The 19,409-nt window shown below is 39.9% G+C and overlaps 1 protein-coding gene across 2 annotated transcripts in view; it reads right to left on the bottom strand.

Annotated features, from left to right (window-relative positions):
* Positions 1 to 16,723, bottom strand: part of SLAIN1 (SLAIN motif family member 1) — a 32,552-nt gene extending 15,829 nt beyond the window's left edge. For both annotated transcript variants that reach the window (XM_072410917.1, XM_072410928.1), the window contains exons 1-2: positions 16,137 to 16,723; positions 8,933 to 9,069 (exon numbers count right to left, since the gene is read on the bottom strand). In XM_072410917.1, coding sequence (XP_072267018.1) covers positions 8,933 to 9,069; positions 16,137 to 16,585 — 586 coding nt within the window. In that variant the 5' untranslated portion in view covers positions 16,586 to 16,723. The remainder of the gene's footprint in view (positions 1 to 8,932; positions 9,070 to 16,136) is intronic.
* Between the last annotated feature and the right edge of the window lie 2,686 nt (positions 16,724 to 19,409).

The raw sequence follows: 19,409 nt of genomic DNA, 5'->3' as shown, positions 1-19,409 counted from the left end.
GGTTTGCATGTCATTTTGGCACCTTTCAGTTCCACCCAAATACTTCAGCAACAACAAAGCCAATTGATGAAGGGAAATCACCCCTGAAATCCCAGCAGATGGTGTGTGATGCAACCCAACATCCAAACAAATAGTAGTTTGAGTGGAACTTCAATACACAGGGCACTGACTTAAAGTTTCTAATAATCAAGGGACCAAACGCACCCATTTCCTGGCAAACTGCAGTTACATATAATAACACCTCACAATCTGTGATACTTTAAAGCCCTTCCTTCCTACAGATCGTACATCCTTTTGATCAAAGTGGTTTATTACTTTGTAGCTCTGGTCATCACCAACCCTACTAGTCCCACCAGTACAACTATAGAATATGTCTTTTATAGCTTGGTCTTACTCTACATATGGATAGAAAAATAACTACTAGGGGAAAACCAGAATCATTTTATCATATTTAATAACATAAAAATGTAAAAATCAAAAAACACACAGGCTGGATACAACTAGAACGATTTTTCACTGTTTAAGGCATTGAAACCTTGAATTTTACAAAAAAAAAATCTAACATGTTTTATATATATTTATTTTTAAGTATTTAGAGATTCAGTCCTTTACACCAATCATTTAAATCTCATAGGGTTATATATACCCCAATATTGAACTGATGTTTCTGCAGCCAAAAGATATGTAGGTAAATTATTACATATCCTCTTTTGCTTTGCATCTACTGTTTTGTAAAAATTTCTAATAAGGCCGAGTTCAGGCTAGCTATTAAAAATCACAGTGTTTACCTGGACGCCATCCGGCAACTGCTAATTGTTCAGTATCTAGGTAAGCAGTTATTGGAAGTAAACCCTAGGCATTGGCAAATGCTTGTGCAGGCATCTGTTTGTGGTTGAAAGCATTATTTTTTGTTTATTATGGAACATCTATAGGAATTTTGTCATATTATGTCATACATAGAAGCTTCTGGTGTGGTTAATGGCTCTTGGATGCTACATGAAGCATCTGGAAAAATGCACAGCAATACTATAAAACACTTGAAGAAAGGAGGAAAAAAACCCACGTGTTTGTTCCCACTCATTACAAAAAGTGGTTAACGGTAGCAGTACCACTCGGGGGGGATAAGGTAGCCTGAACTTGGCCTTAGGTAGCCTGAACTTGGCCTAAGGTATTCCAGATACAAAAAAGTATATTTAAAAGGTCCTAAACCATAATCTAAACAAGTATTAAATGCAGTTAGTATGTGATGCACCCATTCGATATGGAAATTAAAAAAATACTTTTTCATTTTACATGTATTTTTGTCTCACACACTCCCTGTCCTGGACACTGCTGCTCCCAATTAACCTCTAGTGCCGGGGATCGCAAACAGGAGGATTCCCGGGGTTGCAAGAATGATTGCAGCCCTGAGAATCCACTGCAATCCCAGGGCACTAGAGGTTAATTAACCTCTAGTGTCTGGGAATCGCAGTGGAACTGCAGATGAACTCTCAATGGAGTTTCTCCATTGAGAGTTCATCTGAGTTCAGTTCCTACGGTCACTGGGCTGTACTTATCATTGATAAGTACAGCCCAGGGAGCGTGGGAACTTGCGGTCACAGCTGATAGGAGGCAAGAGTTTCTCCATTGAGAGTTCATCTGCAGTTCAGTTCACACGATGACAGTGGGATGACCGTCAGCCCGGTGACCGTGGGAACTTTGCGGTCACAGCTGATTGGAGGAGGCACGCGTGATTGGAGGAGAGCTGTGATTTAGCTGTGAATGCAGATGAACTGCTGTTCCGTATGTGTTCTTGGATAGAGAATCTCTATCCAAGAACACATACTACAACTACGAAAGGGCTGCAAGAGCATTCAGGGGAGCGGAGCTATTAGCTCCTTTCCCGATTGCTTTTGCAGTTCTACACAGCCCCTGAAAAACACTCGACCCTCCCCCCCCCCCACCTATAGACATTATTGGTGTTCAAATTCGGCGTTTGATCACCTGAAAAATATGGGGTTATTCGATCGAATAGCTGCTGAATCAAACACTCAGCTGTTTGACCAACACTACTGAAGGATCTGGATTATCGATGACCCCATTTTTGAATGTCAACCTGTATATAAAAAAATTGCCAAAGAAGTACAAGATATACCGATATCGATGACCCCATTTTTGAATGTCAACCTGTATATAAAAAAAATTGCCAAAGAAGTACAAGATATACCATTTGGTAAAGGCCTGTAGGCTTAAAAGCAAGCATCTGGGGTAGCTTTTCCCTGATTTTTTGTAATATGATCATAAAAATTTGGTCTTTCCTTTTTTTCTCTGAAAAGTTAAGGCAACAGATGGGTTTTAATTTGATATCCCAGAATCTTCATCACCTATTTCTGTAATGCTGAAATACTCTACTGAAATACATAAGCTACAACCTCTGACCTCCACCTTCTGCCAGTTTTCAGGCTTTCTCGCTGATATATTGGCTTCAATACTCTCTGATCTGCCAATGCATATCGTCAGTGTTTTTAGAAGTATATTTAAACTCAATTACAGAATTATAGATTTTTTTTTAACCTTTAGTTCTTAATAAAGTAGAACCTGGAGACCTTGCCATGAACCTTTCCGTGATTTCCTTTTTTAAGCCACCTTCTGATTCAGTGTAACAAACCTATGTCCCCGACTCCAAGTTGTGTCACTGTAGCACACAGGTTTTATATTCTAAATGATCCATTGCTGACATCAGGAAGATTACCCGAAAAAACATGTGCTTAGCCAAAAAAAAATGGCTGCAAGAGATCAGTGGTACGGAGATACAGCAAAGAAGTACATAAATGCATTTTATTATTCAAAAAATAATTTTTAAAAAAACTTTACAATACATGGTACGGTAGCAATCAAACTGTCATGTACTAAGCATCCTTCCATTAAATATTCTTGCTCAGTAACATTCTTTTGATGTCTATCACAGCATTAGAAGTTTACACTGGAAATTGAGACAACACTTTATCATGAATTGTCATAATTCATTTAAAATAGTTAGCATGCATTTACAATAATGGAATGCAGAGGGAAATTTGCATGTACAGCCAAGTGTTGCATCAAAGCCATACAAGATTAATAGATTTACAACTGTAACACAAGTCATCACAGCGGTTCTCATGCTTTTTACCCTGTAGGGATTACTGACACTGAAGATGAAGAAACACAGAAGCGATTTTGTATCCGTCAAGTATATCACTCAAAATGATTTCAATCAGTCAAAAAAATTAAAAAAAAGCCTTTCAAGAGCTTTATTGTTTGACTTCAAAGTATGCCAGTGTAACAACCACCATCTACATGCCTACCCACAGAAATCCCACATGGCACAACCCAAAGTAAGCAGCTTTTATGACTTGTGTAACAATAAAGGGATGGGAGCATGAAAGCAAGTCTTTGTAAAAGAGCCCAAACTGGTTTTAAACTGATAACAAGGAAGATACAAATTCGTTTCTGTGGTATCATTTCATCACTTTTTTATATAGTCAATATACAGCCATTCTGCTAATAACCCATAAACTCCCATGAAAAAATTACTGCTAAAGAAGCATTCCAAAACAGATGTTCATTAACTTATTCTGTCAAAAATGTCTGGTTGGCAATTGATATATTTTCATTCACCACAATAAACACTTTCTTATTAAAAATCAGTTACAAAAAAACACTTGATCTGTATCTAACACAATTCATATAAAGGACTGGGGAGCACAATGTGCTGCACAAGTGTCTTTCCCAAAATAGATGTTTATTCTTTTTAAGTTTGCTTTTGACTACAGAGTGGATAACTCAGAACAGCAGGGTGCTAGGAAAAGTTAAAAAGACAAAATCCAGGAAAGCAGCTACATACACCAATAAAAGGTATATATGAAAGTGGCTTTACCTGCTAAAGAGTTGGTGACTTATAATTATGCATTATTAAAATACAAACGCATATTTAAAAGACATTTAGGAAAGTTATTAGTATATTTTTCAGTCTACCAGTTTTTAGTTTGAAATTACTGCCCTTTAAAGCAATGCTCTGTGTGTGTTCCCTATATCCAATATCCTGCTGTCTAGTGAAGCATGACTCCAGAATATTGTTATAAACTGAGCAGAGTCAGCTGAGACAGAAACAAGATGACAGTTATTAAGGGAGCACTGGACTATTCAGGTGAATCCAGAGAGCAGTTATTTCTCACACAAACCAGTAAAGCATGCCAAGAACATCCTCTTACTAAAATGGCTTTGTCTCTTTTGCTTGTATTAAGACATCACTAGCTATTATTAGTAGAATAAGCAAAAATAGCATACAAACTAAATGCATCATTACAACTGACCATGCATCAATTACAGCTCTTGGCAATAAGGAAAAAAACAGAAGCCTTCTGGCTAGCTAGTCCCATTGCTGTTAAAGACACAAACTGGCACTAAGAAGAATAAAAAATATAGCAGTGGAACAATAAATATTCTAGAGAAAATTACATGAGCAGGAAAGGTGTTTCACACATAATATAATGCACTGTTGCTACCATCAAGTAATTACAGACCTATTTGGACATACTGCAGCAGAGATAGCAGGCCATTTCAAATCTTTGTGCAGAGATGTAAATGTCTGCATGCAATTTCACATGCTTGAACTCTTTCAACTAGAACTTCTACCAGTTTTTCCATGTGTTAAACATTCATTAAAAGGCAAGCATTTTGCAAAGTGGTGGAGTAACATTCATGAATTCATTTTTTTAAGATGATGAGGTCTTACGAATGCATAAAAGCATAATACCACAAAACATGTGTATTTGTTTAGCACATGTTAAGCATCTGCCCAACACATGTAAATATACACAAATACCAAATTACAACATAAAAAAAAAATCAACAGGCTAGAAAGCACTACATAGATCTGAACCAGCCATAAATAGTAAGAACAGATTTCTGATGATTGTGTGGTAAAATGTGTGAACAGGCCTTAAAGCTACACAAAGGTACCTGGGGCACTAGGAACACCAATGGCTGAATAGCTATATGAATTGGAAGAGTATAGAAAGAGAAATGTTATGACAAAATACAAAAATAAACTTCTGATGATGTATTTGCTGTAATCTTTTCTATTGTACATGAAAGTTAAAGTAAAAAAATGTAAGGCCATGCTTTTTGGAAAAAGCGTGCAAATAACCCTCGCCAAAAGGAGAACACCAATCAAGGTGAATGATATTTTAGCAGAATAGATTTAGAAGAATTTTAATGCACTGTGAAGTTTGGAATAAATATGCAAAATGGAAAACATGTAAAATACTTTGGTGTTCGTAGATCAGTACTCAAAGGCTTGCAAGTGAATGTTTGTGACATTGATCATCATTTGTTTGTTGTATCCATGTACTTCAATATTCAGGTCACAAAAACCTACTGGTAATGACATGAAGGCTTCCTACAAATGGGTTAAATCATTGTTAAAATAAGGTACAAAATATACTCTTTCCTGGAAGGAAGACATTAAAAATTCATCTCTCCTGCTGCACATGCCACTAATTTCTTCAGTAGTAAATCTCTAAAGATTCTGTAAGAATCCAACAGTACGAGGAGTGTCCATTTGCTGGACTCCCACTGTGTTCTCCTTCCAGTCCCTACATCAGTATTGAACTGAGTGGTAATATAATCCTGAACCCCAACCTGTTGGATTTTGCAGACTTTTTAGGTGGTGGGCTTTCTTCACTACTGCCAAGGTCAGTGTCTTCTTTACAATGAACAGTTTATTTTGAACATTTCATTTATGAATAGAGTAGCTTTAACCCTGTTGTACTGACTCTTGTCTAAGGTGATCTAAAAAAATAAGCCTTTCATTAAAGCAAACGTTAACATGCATTATGTGTGTTAGCATGGTGCAGTGCCAGTCATGCGTCATAGCACACCACAACCTGGGTAACTTACTACAGCATGTTGTGGTGAATGTCAGTTCATTTGTGTGTGTCAGCAGCCCATTCAAAATTAAATGGATGCTATAACATAACACAAGTTAACATGCATATCAATGTAGAACGATAGTTCCATACTAAAAAATTGTTAGCAGACAGGATATTATGATAGACAGGGTACTTACCTGTCTGTTTGCAATCTTTCCCTTTAAAGTACACCAAGTTGCACATAAAAAAGAATCATTTTGCTTCACCAAAGTCACTGCAGTGCTCAACCCAGAACTTTTTTTGAGCCGGGGGGGAAGGAATTGCAGGCAGGTGGCAGCCCCGGTATTGTGGCCCAACTCATCAGTAACCACCCAAAAACAGCCAGGTGGTTACTGGAAAATGCTGCGTGGTGCGCCCTGCTAAAAAGGACTGGGGAGAACACTGCAATTGAATTTCATTATAAGGATTTACCTCTACCCAAGAACAGAAGGATAAAAAATGTAATCATTTTTAATAAGAAAAAAAAAATCTAAATGTGGCCACTACTCTTGCTGCACATATAATACAGATCACCATTATTTTGATTATCTGGTTTAGGAGGTAAAGCAAAAACACAGCTCCTTGAACTTAAAGCAGAACTCCAAAAATAACAAATAAAAAAATTTGAGCAGGCAGGTTTTTTATAGCAGCAGGGACATTCAATGTTCCTTCTGGAATAAAATAAACTTACCTCTCCTCATGCCAGTGCAGGCATCCTAAACTGATTCTTTTCCGAATTGGCCAAGCTGGAAAACTGGAAAAGCATGACTCCCATGCATGCACATGGGATTTCATTCATTCCCAGCAGCCAGCTATGCCCAGAACATAAACTGAGCTGCGCATGTACAGCTCAGTGAGCTGCGCATGTACAGCTCCGTGAGCTGCGCATGTACAGCTCCGTGAGCTGCGCATGTACAGCTCCGTGAGCTGCGCATGTACAGCTCCGTGAGCTTTGTACAGAAGATTGAAAGCAAGCAGGTCACAGGTTTGCTTTATTGGTCACATTTTCTTTAGGTATAGTTCCACTTGAAAGCCCAGCTCTGTGTTCACTTAACAGCCCCACTATATATAAAAATACCTATTTTTTCTCATACTTTTTTCCCGACCCTGTGGCAACAGAGATTCTGCAGACAGTAGTGTCAACTAATGACATGCCATCAATCTCTGTGAGTCCAGGAGGACGACAGAACCTTGACACCCTGACAAGATGTGCAGATGAGTAGTATCAAGGAAATACTTGTGTTTTGGTACCTTTAAAGTCCCAATAGGTGGCAGATCTGTTTCCCATTTCATACTAAACTAAGCACACTGCTCTTTGTCTAACTTATTAGTCATCCTTACATACTGAGTGCTGTGAAAAGTCAACTTAACCTTCTACCCTTGCAACCTCATACTGTTAGTTACAAAGGATTTCCAGTGATGGAAGTGGTGTGTGGGAGAGCATTCTTTCCATTGCCATGACATTTCCAAATGTCCCTTAGCAGTTTATTATTGTCAGGAGTTTTACTCCATTAAAACTGGTGGTTTACTAAGATACCCCTTCAATCATCAAAAATAATCTCCCAAAATTAAAATATTTGATGATGGCTTGCTGTTCACAAGAGAGTAGCTAAATTAAGCTGGATATACACCTCTTGGCACTATGTAACAAAGGCCAAGTCCCTAAGAACCACTTACTATTATAATGGATTGACATCAGTGTAACATGTAAATAACATTTTTTTTAAACTGCTCGGTAATACTTGATCCTACAAAACTAAACACTTTAATATCTACAACTCAATTTGTTAAAGAACTGAATGGTTGAAAGGTGTTATCCAGACGAGTTTGTTTAATTTTATTTGCCTCCTATCGTTTTACATTATTTGGTTTTATATTATGGCTGTACTAACCAACTCACACTTTTTAAATTTAACATGCAGAAGCACAACGATCATGCACATATCTGAAATGAATGTACATAAAAGGCTGAGCTGATTTAGATATTTGAGCAAATAAACAAAAAATTGTATCTAAAGGTTTTTTCTTTGGTATGTATTCAATTGGAAAGGCTTAGAACCGCTCTTAGATTTTTATTGCTTTGCCTACATTCATGGACATTGTTCCAGTGATTAGTCACCTAGGCAAAAAGTAAATTCTCTCAAATGGAGACACAAGCAGCAATAAATGCTTGGGTAAGGTTTACAATTGTTTTGTGCCCCTAGTAGAGAGATTTCTTATTACTTTCCGGTCCCAAAAAAGGCTCATTGTAAAGAAAAAAAGAAGACCTGTCATATGTTAAAATATATCCAAATCCAAAATGTTTTCACCATTTCTGATAAAGGGTGAGAAATTCTATCAGACAGTTGTCATAAGAGCAAGTGTCCCCATCGGAAGTTTACCCATTGTAGTGTTTACCTAAGCAATGTAATCACAAGGTTACAATAGGAAGGGGGGTAAACCCCCCTTTAGTTATAGCATTAATGCAAACCCAAAGCCTTAGTGGACTTTAAGTAACCAGGAGTATCATGGCTGCCACTGAAGGCCCTTTTTCTCAAAATGAAGAATCTGGCCGTGCCTTGACTTTAGTTTATTCCAGAAACAGAACAAGCATTCTGTAAATGAGTGTCAGAACTACTACCACTAATATTGTTGCCAGAAAGCAACATAGGCACCATTAAAGCACAAGAGCTGGGGAACAAGCATTTCCAAAAAGTGGGTCAATCTATGACAGTTTCTATTAAACGCTATTGACAGAATCTCCATAAGCCTGCACTAACATTATGCTAATGTTACCAAATCCTTCTGTTAACAGACAGCCAGTTTAGGGGGAATCCATTGTATGGAAAATCCAGGGTGGTCCTCCTGCTTGAGTTTCCCTGCTTTACCTAGGCAAGGCATGTATTGTCCACATATATCCAGAAAACTAAATGAATTAGAAAACCTAGCCCAGCATTCCCACAAACGCACTTTAGCCACATCAGAAAAGTTAACTTAATACGGATCAATTTCATATTGATTACCTTGCTCGAGTCGGAAGCAGAGAGCACGTTTTGCAGCTTCTATTTCCGGAGATGGGTTATCCAGAACTTGCCTACACCACTCCATTGGGCTAAGGCTGGTCTCAAATGACCTCTGCTTCTTAGGAGACACATAAAGCCTGAAAGAGGAAAAAAAACACTAGTGTTAGATTCATTTACCTAAATCCATTGACCTTCAAAAAAAATAAATGTATGTATCCTGTGTATTTATTATTAAGGAATGGAAATTAGATATTCTTATTACTTCCAGTGAAACTCACTTCCCACTTATAAAAGAAACTGAATCTTTCAAATGGGAATACCACAGAACAGTACTGGAAAAAATGAGAATGCCCACCTTCCCCATTCACAATTTATAAATAAAGTTTAGGTTCCCTCCCTAAGTTTAGCCCTTGGCGTCCAAGAAGTGGGTTGAATGACAGGGTGGATATAGTTTACGCAGAAGAGAATTGATTTATTATTGCAGCAAAGGTCACTTTTTTACTTTTACTGATGGAGAACATTTTTTTACTTTTTTAGCAAGCTGTTGGGATTTTTTTTTTCAAATAAACATACCTGCATTTACTTATGTGTCTGCCTCTAGTGTTCAGCTTTAAATCCATAAGCTCAGACTGAACGTAAGCAGTGCGAATAGAGATATATTCTTGTTTTCTACAAGTGCAGTTTGTCACATGCCCTGAAAGTGAAGCTAATCTGCAGGCCTTGTTCACAATGAATGTTGTTACCCACTTCTTGACCCACTTAGAGAGAAAAGTCTTTCTCAGTAAAAGCTTCAATAGTGTGAATGTTCAGCAATGCAGAAAAACTGAATGGAAAGTAGGCTGTGCATCTCCGCAACAAAACTTGTAAATAACCACAGATTGTAACGCATTTAAAAGATAAAGAAAAAATTGTCAAATATTTAAAAATGTATTTTTTTCAGACTTCCTTAGCTCACTGGGAATCATAGAAAAAATACATTCAGCCATTAGCAGAGATTATACAATGGCACTGAGAAGAGCCATGGGAAATTGAAGAATTTACTGCAATGTCTGTGTGATGACTGACAAGTTTACATAACAGGAATACGGGTACATTCATATCTCTGTAGTCTTCATGGCATGCAGTTGTAGTTTACTTAGGATACTATTCTTCATAATAGAGGATGCACTAGTAATGTAACAAAAGTTTAATGTATATGTAAACCCAATAACTAAAATGAGCTTGAATTTTTGTTAGTTTTCAAAAAAATTGAGGTCTGCAAATTTTATTAAAATATTATCCAGTAATCATGCCAAGGCTCTTAGGAACTTCCTGTTATAAAGTGACAACAATCTGTCCATGTCTGCCGATTGCTCTCCTGTATTGTCACAGATATGTGCTGCAATGTCCCTTCTGCTGCTACCTGCCTGACTGCTTCTGGTTTCTGACAAAAAATGAGCTATACAAGTACAGCGTCAGCATTGGTTGCCCTCTGCACGGGCCAGGAATGAATGAACTCCCATGCACCTGAGCGGGAGTTACATGATCCTGGCCCAACCAATCAATATGGCCAATGATTGCATAGAGGAAGTGATGAAAGAAGAAGATAGCAACACCCTGTGAATGAACAGGGATTTGGCTTTAATGTTACTCCAGCCTGGTCTAGTGTTACATCATTTACATCAGTAAACCCTTCCTGAAGAAAAAATATCATTCAGCCATTGCTAGAGTACATATACTGTATGAACACAGTGATTGTATGGGTATCAACTGTACTGAGAAAGAAAAGCAGGTATTGACAAACTGTGTATGATGCATAGGGAAGCTTCACAATTTTTTAAAACCCCACTGCTCTAAAGAATACAAAATCAAAAATGAGCTGAAAAACCTATTTGTATGAAGGCACATACTTTATGCCTGTGTGATTAAACATTCATGTTGTTCTATAGGTGTCAGTCTTATTGACCTAATTCCTTATCTTGAAGCCCAAGATTTTACAACCACTCATGTTTGTGGTTTTCCCCCCATGCCAAATGACCACATACTGTTTGGGGAATAGGTGGGGGCAGTCTGTTCCTATACCCCCCCCCCCCCCCCATGTGATTGACCATGACAAGTTTACATATAGTCTCTTCATAAAAAGACTGTATGTAAACTTGTAAAGTGAGTGGATGAATTTCTAATGACAAGCCCTGGTGTTCAGCAGATAGTGATACCATTGAATTGTCAGATACAAGTTTGATAGTCATAAGGACTTCATCGGGCCTGTCAATGTTTAACACACCGCAAACAATTGGCTCGGGCCTATTCCCACTAAAGCACTGCATTACTGCAAAATAATGCACAACAATGCAAGAGACTTACATTTGTGCTCCAGGTTGCCATTCATTTCTAATGGACTGCAAACTTTGGCTGACATACTGCAGCACAATACAACACACATGCAACATTTTTCCATGTGTTGCTGGCAATTTTCTAAAGTGCTGCATGCATGATTTTTTGTGCGGTGTACTACATTGGGCAGCCCTAATGCAATATTCACCAATGTGAATTTGCAAAATGGTTGACTTAATAAAAATTACTTTTATGGCTTATAACAGCAGACTTCCTTAGGTATCTAAATGATGATCTACTGAACTAGACAACCAGAAAAATTTGTTGTCTGTGCCTGGCCTGCTTTAAAGTAAACCTGTCAAAAATCTGGGCAATTCAAACGAAGTACAATATGAAGGAAATGCACAAGCAGAGGTTACCTTCAATAACAATCACATATCAGAACCATAATTGGACAGGCAGCTGATGTTATATGCAATAATAATCCCTGTCATGTTAAGGGTTCAGACTGGAATATTACAGGACAATGAGGGACCACTCATAGGACAAATCAGTGGTATCGTGTTATTGTGTAAAAGAAAGGTGCTAACAGACCAGGGGTTTTTCTTACTGGATAACTCAGCATTTTTCGTCACACATTTATAGCAGGGAATTTCCAACAACCAAACAAACTTACAACTTGCTGACCTTTTTTCCATAAAACTGCAGAAACAAATGTTTATTTCATTTTGATAGTTAGAAATATTGTAGTATTAAGAGGAAAGAAAGAAGATCCAACGTTATATCAGACAGAGCCTAATATTGCACTCCCACTACAAATTATCAATCATCACACAAAAATCAACAAGAGACTGTGTTTGAACTGGCAGTAAGATTTCAGTGTGGTTACCACTTCCTTACATCTCTGCTCGTGACCGTGGGACAATGTAGCATCTCATCCACAGACTCCAATAGAGAATCATTAGGGGTGGCAGTAAGCAGTTCAGTGCCACAGACTGCTGCTTGCTGTAAAGTATTTGAATGCTGGTTCTTTCAGAACCAGCACAGTGTGGTGTGGGCAACCAAACAGCTGGCAAGATGTCAGACATCAGGAGCAGTTGTTTTACCATTTCAAACATATTAGGCTACCTACTCATCTTCCAACAGATGACAGGGCTTCTGTGATGACCACAATTTATTTATTACACTCACTTGACCTCGCTCCATTGTAGGCATCGCCATCTTCATCCTGTCTTCAGCTATCTTGATTGGTCAGGTCAGAATGACCCAAAAATGCACATAAATACACAAGTCTGCCAGGATTTGCAAGGATTGCGAACAGGCAGGTATGTTTTATTGCTAAATGGTGACCACATGTTTCTTATACAAAAAAACTTCTGCCTGTTTGCAATTTTTTGTTCTGGAGTTTTATTCCCCTTTAAAGTGTAACTTCAAACTTTGGAACAGTAACATTTATTCAGCTATGACACAGGTTTGACTTGCGATATGTTGTCATATAGGAGGGAAACCCATTGACCTCTGTACAATTGACCTTCACTGATTCCAAACACTGAAAATACCAATCACTAGGGACAGGCAGTGATGTCTTTGGCCTCGCTAATAGCGGTGATTCCATTGTAGGAAGTCTCCTAGGGATACTGATGCTGGTGATTTGTCCCATATAACATAACGCTTATATTACCCCCCACCCCAGATATATACTCACCTGTGTCCAAACTGGCTAAATAGTGCTGAACTGATCACCTGACAATCATTTTTAGAAAACTCATACAGAAAGAAAAGAGGGTGAATCCTTCTGCCTACATACAAATTTGCAACAAGAGAGCCAAAGGAATGCCCTGGGTCAAAAATTTAGAAAGTATTGAAGAAAATGGATCAGCATCACAACCACTATGGATAGGACACCGAAAGTGCACTACATGTAGAATCCTTCTGTGATCCAGAACATGAAACTCATTACTATAGCCATGGAACTCAAAAGTGGAGGTCAACTACAGCAGCCTAAGTCATTTTCGGGACAGGTTCTTTTAAGTATAATTATCACCCAAGTGCATCATGTTGTTGATTATCCATTTGGGTACATATCATTGGGTATTGATTATCCAAGATTTTTTTATACATGAAAACTCAGCAGTATACAGTTAGGTCAATAAAGATTTGGACAGAGACAGCTTTTTTTCTAATTTTGGTTCTGTACATTACCATGATTAATTTTATATAAAACAACGCAGATGCAGTTGAACTGCAGACTTTCAGCTATAATACAGTGGGTTGAACAAAAACGATTGCAAAAAATGTGAGGAACTAAAGCCTTAGTTCCTCACTTAATTTCAGGGGGCTCAAAAGTAATTGGACAAATTCAAAAGCTGAAAATAAAATGTTTATTTCTAATACTTGGTTGAAAACCCCTTGCTGGTAATGACAGCCTGTAGTCTTGAACTCATGGACATCACCGGATGCTGGGTTTCCTCCTTTTTAATGTTCTGACAGGCCTTTACTGCAGCGGCTTTCAGTTGCTGTTTGTTTGTGGGCCTTTCTGTCCGAAGTTTAGTCTTCAACAAGTGACATGCATGCTCAATTGGGTTCAGATCAGGTGACTGACTTGGCCATTCAAAAATATTCCACTTCTTTGTTTTAATAAACTCCTGGGTTGCGTTGGCTGTATGTTTTGGGTCATTGTCCATCTGTATTATGAAAGACCTCCCAATCAATGTGACTGCATTTAGCTGGATTTGAGCAGACAGTATGTCTCTGAACACCTCAGAATTCATTCGGCTGCTTCTGTCCTGTGTCACATCATGGATAAACACTAGTGTCCCAGTGCCAATGGCAGCCATGCACGCCCAAGCCATCACACTGCCTCCACCATGTTTTACAGATGATGTGGTATGCTTTGGATCATGAGCTGTTCCACGCCTTCTCCATACTTTTTCTTGCCATCATTCTGGTAAAGGTTGATCTTGGTTTCATCTGTCCAAAGAATGTTTTTCCAGAACTGTGCTGGCTTTTTTAGATGTTTTTTAGCATAATTCAATCTAGCCTTTCTATTCTTGAGGCTTATGAGTGGCTTGCACCTTGCAGTGCACCCTCTGTATTTACTTTCATGCAGTCTTCTCTTTATGGTAGACTTGGATATCAATACGCCTACTTCCTGGAGAGTGTTGTTCACTTGGTTGGCTGTTGTGAAGGGGTTTCGCTTCACCATGGAAATGATTCTGCGATCATCCACCACTGTTGTCTTCCATGGACGTCCAGGTCTTTTGGCATTGCCGAGTTCACCAGTTCTTTGTTTCTTTCTCATGATGTACCAAACTGTAGATTTTGCCACTCCTAATATTGTAGCAATTTCTCGGATGGCATTTTTCTGTTTTTGCGCTTAAGGATGGCTTGTTTCACCTGCATGGAGAGCTCCCTAGACCACATGTTGTCTGTTCACAGCAAAATCTTCCACATACAAGCACCCCCTCCCATCAAATCAACTCCAGGCCTATTATCTGCTTAATTGATAATGACATAATGAAGGAATTGCCCACACCAGCCCATGAAATAGCCTTGAAGTCAATTGTCCAATTACTTTTGAGCCCCTGAAATGAAGTGATTCTGTAAAATAAAGACTTTAGTTCCTCACATTTTTATGCAATCATTTTGTTAAACCCACTGAATTAAAGCTGAAAGTCTGCAGTTCAACTGCATCTGAGTTGTTTCATTTAAAATTATTTGTGGTAATGTACAGAACCAAAATTAGAAAAAAGTTGTCTCTCCAAATATTTATAGACCTCACTGTATGTGTATCCCAGAAATCTGACCATTCTACAAGGCAGCAATCACACCTGCGGGTTTTTATACTCCTGTGTTTTTTACTGAAATAGAAAGATATAAATCACGTCAATGCATGTAATAGTACACACATAGATGTTTATTTATTTCTGTGCACTGCAATATACACAGATTTATGCATTTTCATTGACTCCAATTTTAAACATGCATGGTGTGAATTCAGCTTTACAAAATCCCCAAGTCACTTATTTTTAACCCAATATTGTAGAAAAAAACATTCTTCCCCTAGCCAGTTATATTGCTCTGCATTCATTGGATCTTCCATAAACGCAGTCTCAAAAAATGCTGTCCGCCTGGCTATCAAACTGGATCAGAATAACAATCAGACAACCAGCATTTTTTTTAGGGAGGTTGGCAAAGCAAGGCTTTTATTTCCATGGTGAATATTTATTTAATCTGTGACTGAAAGGAATTGGAAAACATGATCTATTCTCGCCCCTGCAGAGTGGGGAGAAACCAGCTAATGAATGGAATTTACAGAAAATCTATGTTAAAGAATTAAAAGAAATGTCTATCGTTCGTACCATATTGTAGGGTGCACTGCATAGGACCATAGAGATGGCGTGATACAAAACAAAACACCCACATCCCTACCCTCCAATCCCATGCAACTTGCCACAAAAACAGATGACGCTGTGCCATCCAAAAATAAAGAGAATGAAAACCTGCATCCAGTGTAATATAAATCCCTTTATCATAGCAGATCCCCAGCCTTATAGCAGCCAGGGTTTAAAGTAACAGATAAAGGCAGGCAGCCCTGGAGGATTTTCCCAATCCTATTGCCTGGAACAGATTGCAGGTCTGCTGCCAATCTCAGGGCAATGACAGGCTAAATCCTCTTTGGCTAATCAAGGCCTGTGCTCTGTGTATGTGCTAGCAGTGCTAGCTCCATTCCATCAGAATTGTGAATCCACACATGCTCCTATATAGTGTGATGGGGAGTCAGCAGCCATGGCAGGCTGATCTGCATTCATGGCATCTACTACTCCGGTGCTAGGAACAATTGGGCACACACATGGCAGCCGTGTTCCCCATTTTGTGGGTGTATGATTACCAGCTATCCTCGTTTCCACTGACATAGCCATCCTCCAGGTCCAGGATGTCCACCTCGTCCAGGATGGTGGCCCCTAGGGTGGAAGGTTCCGGTAATGGCCCCTCGGTGACACTGAGACACGACAGCCTGTTGTTGAAGTAGCCCAGGGTGTCTGGCGGGTAGAGGCTTCCACAGAGCAGAGTGGGCACCGGGCTGGGCAGGCAGAGTCCGGCGGGCCGTGGCATGGCCGGGCTGGGCAGCAGGCAGGTGCCCGGCTGATGCATTGCAGGCGGAGGTTGCAGCAGCAGGTGCGGGCTGGCGGTGCAGTTGCTGACGGCGCTGGCTCGGTTCCTCAGCTGTTCATTTTGTTTCTCCAGCTTCCTGACCAGCTCCTGCAGCTTCTTCACCTCCAGCTCAGCGTTCACCACCAGCCCGTTGGCGGCCCCGGTGGCGCATTTCACCTCCGCCATGCTCGCCCGTCTGAAGCTGAGGGGTGAGGTGACTCCTCCCGGCTCTGTCAGGGATGGCTGCTGTGTACAGGCTGCATCCTCCTGTCAGCGCTGGGAATATTCATGTGAACGCCGGGCTCCCTCCCACTAATGTTACACACAATGGGAACAAAGACAAGCCAGTCCCTGGGGGCTGCACATGCTGAGAAGCAACCCTCTAAATGCCCACTATAAAACACACCCACCCATCTCTAACTAGGGCATGCCCTTTTCATTTACTAAGACTCCTATTACCATTGCCATGTAAGTGACATTGGAAATGAGGAGCATCACATGTGACCACAGCCATGGCATAAAAACAGGAGGACAGGGCAATGAAATGAGGGCAGGTAACAGGGGACCAGAGCCTTGGCATGAGGACAGGTAACAGGCAACCAAAGCTATGGCAAGTAACAGGTGGAAAAAAGCCATGCCATAAAGACAGGTAACAGGTTGACCAGAGCCATGACCTGAGGGCAGGTAATAGATGGATCAGAGCAATGGCAAGGGGACCGGTAACAGGTGGACCAGAGCCATAGGATGAGGGCAGATAACAGGTGGACCAGAACCATGGCATGAGGGCAGGTAACAGGTGGCCCAGAGCCATGGAATAAATGCACATAACAGGTGGATCAAAGCAATGGTATGAGGAAAGGTAACAGGTGGACTAGAGCCATGGCATAAGTGCAGATAACAGGTGGATCAGAGCAATGGCATGGGGACAGGTAACAGGTGGATCAGAGCATTGGCAAGGGGACAGGTAACAGGTGGACCAAAGCCATGGCATGAGGGCAGGTAACAGGTGGACCAAAGCCATGGCATGAGGGCAGGTAACAGGTGGACCAGAGCCATGGCATGAGTGCAGATAACGGGTGGATTAGAGCAATGGTATGAGGAAAGGTAACAGGTGGACCAGAGCCAAGGCATTAGTGCAGATAACAGGTGAATCAGAGCAATGGTATGAGGACAGGTAACAAGTGACATGATGGCAGGTAGCAGGCAATCAGAGCCATGGCATGAGAACAGGTAACAGGTGAATCAGAGCAATGGCATGAGGACAGGTAACAGGTGGATCTGAGCCATGGCATGAGGGCAGATAACAGGTGGACCAGAGCCATGGCATGAGTGCAGATAACAGGTGAATCAGAGCAATGGCATGAGGACAGGTAACAGGTAGATCTGAGCCATGGCATGAGGGCAGATAACAGGTGGAGCAGGGCACCTTGTTGGCTCAACTTACATGGATAAAAATACATAAAAAACAAACTGTCGTTTCTTTTCATTTGAGAATAAAAAGATTTTAAAGAGACCAAGAGCTACATAAAGATTCTTATCCTTGTTCTAAGGTCCAACTGAACTTCATTTAAATCAGCTAAATGCATTCCAGGTGAATCAAATGACTACAGGTTGTTTTTTTCAATAGCTTGAATAGAAAGGATTGTTAACTGCCAGCATGCTTCAGAAAATCACAACTGCTCTCTGTATGGAAGTAATGATCTCATTCTGGAGAGATCACTGCCACTCATCAGCATGCTGGCAGGGCATAGGGTTTTCTGTTAAGGCTGTGGCTGCTTTTTTGAAGAAAACAAAAATATCACATGGATTGTATTCAGTTAATTCAAACTAAATTGGGCTTTAGAGCTGTGTGATTTGGACCCATTGACTTTTCTTCTCCCCCTGTATGCTGTTTCTGGTCTTGTTTAAACTGGTAATCCATTTCGTAAACTTCTGGTCCTACTGTAGGGTGACGGCACTACCTGAGCAGCTACCTCAGCTGCCGCATCTTTTTCAGGATGTGAATGTGTCATCGACTCAGAGCAAGTGTACTCATTCTTACGAGGGGCAAGGTTTTTAAAGGATGGTAATTTTATTGGAACAGGACAAACACCCTGAAGTGTCCAGGGAGAGCGTGCTAGATACCATGTGGTCATCTAAAGTAAAAAAGGAATGGAGGAATTGGAAAAAAACAGCTCCCAAAAATCAGCCATAGATACCTGTTATACGGGTTTATGGAAGGGATTGTATATTTTTAAATATTCACCTCTATGCAAAGGAATATATGGGCTTGGTGACCTTCTTCTGAAAATATAAATCATCTACCTGCAGGGCCACATTTTCACCAATGGTGCATTTTGTTGTCACATCTACTGGAACAACCTGGAAATATCATAGCAATTAGAGTGGTGTGAGAGAGCTAGTGTAGCGGACAGGCAGTTACCATTTCAGAAAGGGAGGTCAACAATGGCAGCCTCTATATATCTCTTACGTTAAACAATTTATTTAGTGTGAGCCCATATTTCATTTGAATTACTGCTCATTGGCATGAAAATATTCATATAAATATTTACCCACTGCAATGGTAAATATTTGTTTTCCCTGGAGTTCAGCTTTAAATATATTTCTTAATGGCTGCAAATCCTATAAATCCACCCCCAGGCACCCTGCAGAAGAAGAGAGCAGCAGTGACCGATTTTCATTACAGATCCTGTAACTTTCACAGTAGATTACCAGTAGTTCCATACCTGTTGCATTTAACAATATTTGCTTATCCTGGATTTCAGATAACAACTTATTTGATAGTAATTATAGCTCTACCCCTGAAAATACTGGTTTCTGGGCTGCCAAAGATTAGTGCTGACTGTAAACACATATATAGATATAAAGGTTTATTCAGGTGTTTGTCCAAAGCCTTAAGCCAGAGACAGCCAGGCAACCAGCACACTCATAGGAGGCCAGCAATGGAAGTCTCCATGTTTTTCGCAGTGCAGGGTTTTGTTCTCTCTCAGCCCATATTAAGGAGTTGAGT

The sequence above is a fragment of the Pyxicephalus adspersus genome, chromosome 1, assembly GCF_032062135.1.
Source record: "Pyxicephalus adspersus chromosome 1, UCB_Pads_2.0, whole genome shotgun sequence".
In the NCBI taxonomy this organism is placed as follows: Eukaryota; Metazoa; Chordata; class Amphibia; order Anura; family Pyxicephalidae; genus Pyxicephalus; species Pyxicephalus adspersus.
The sequence above is the reverse complement of the archived record's forward strand: the minus strand, read 5'-3'. Positions and strand labels throughout refer to the sequence as shown.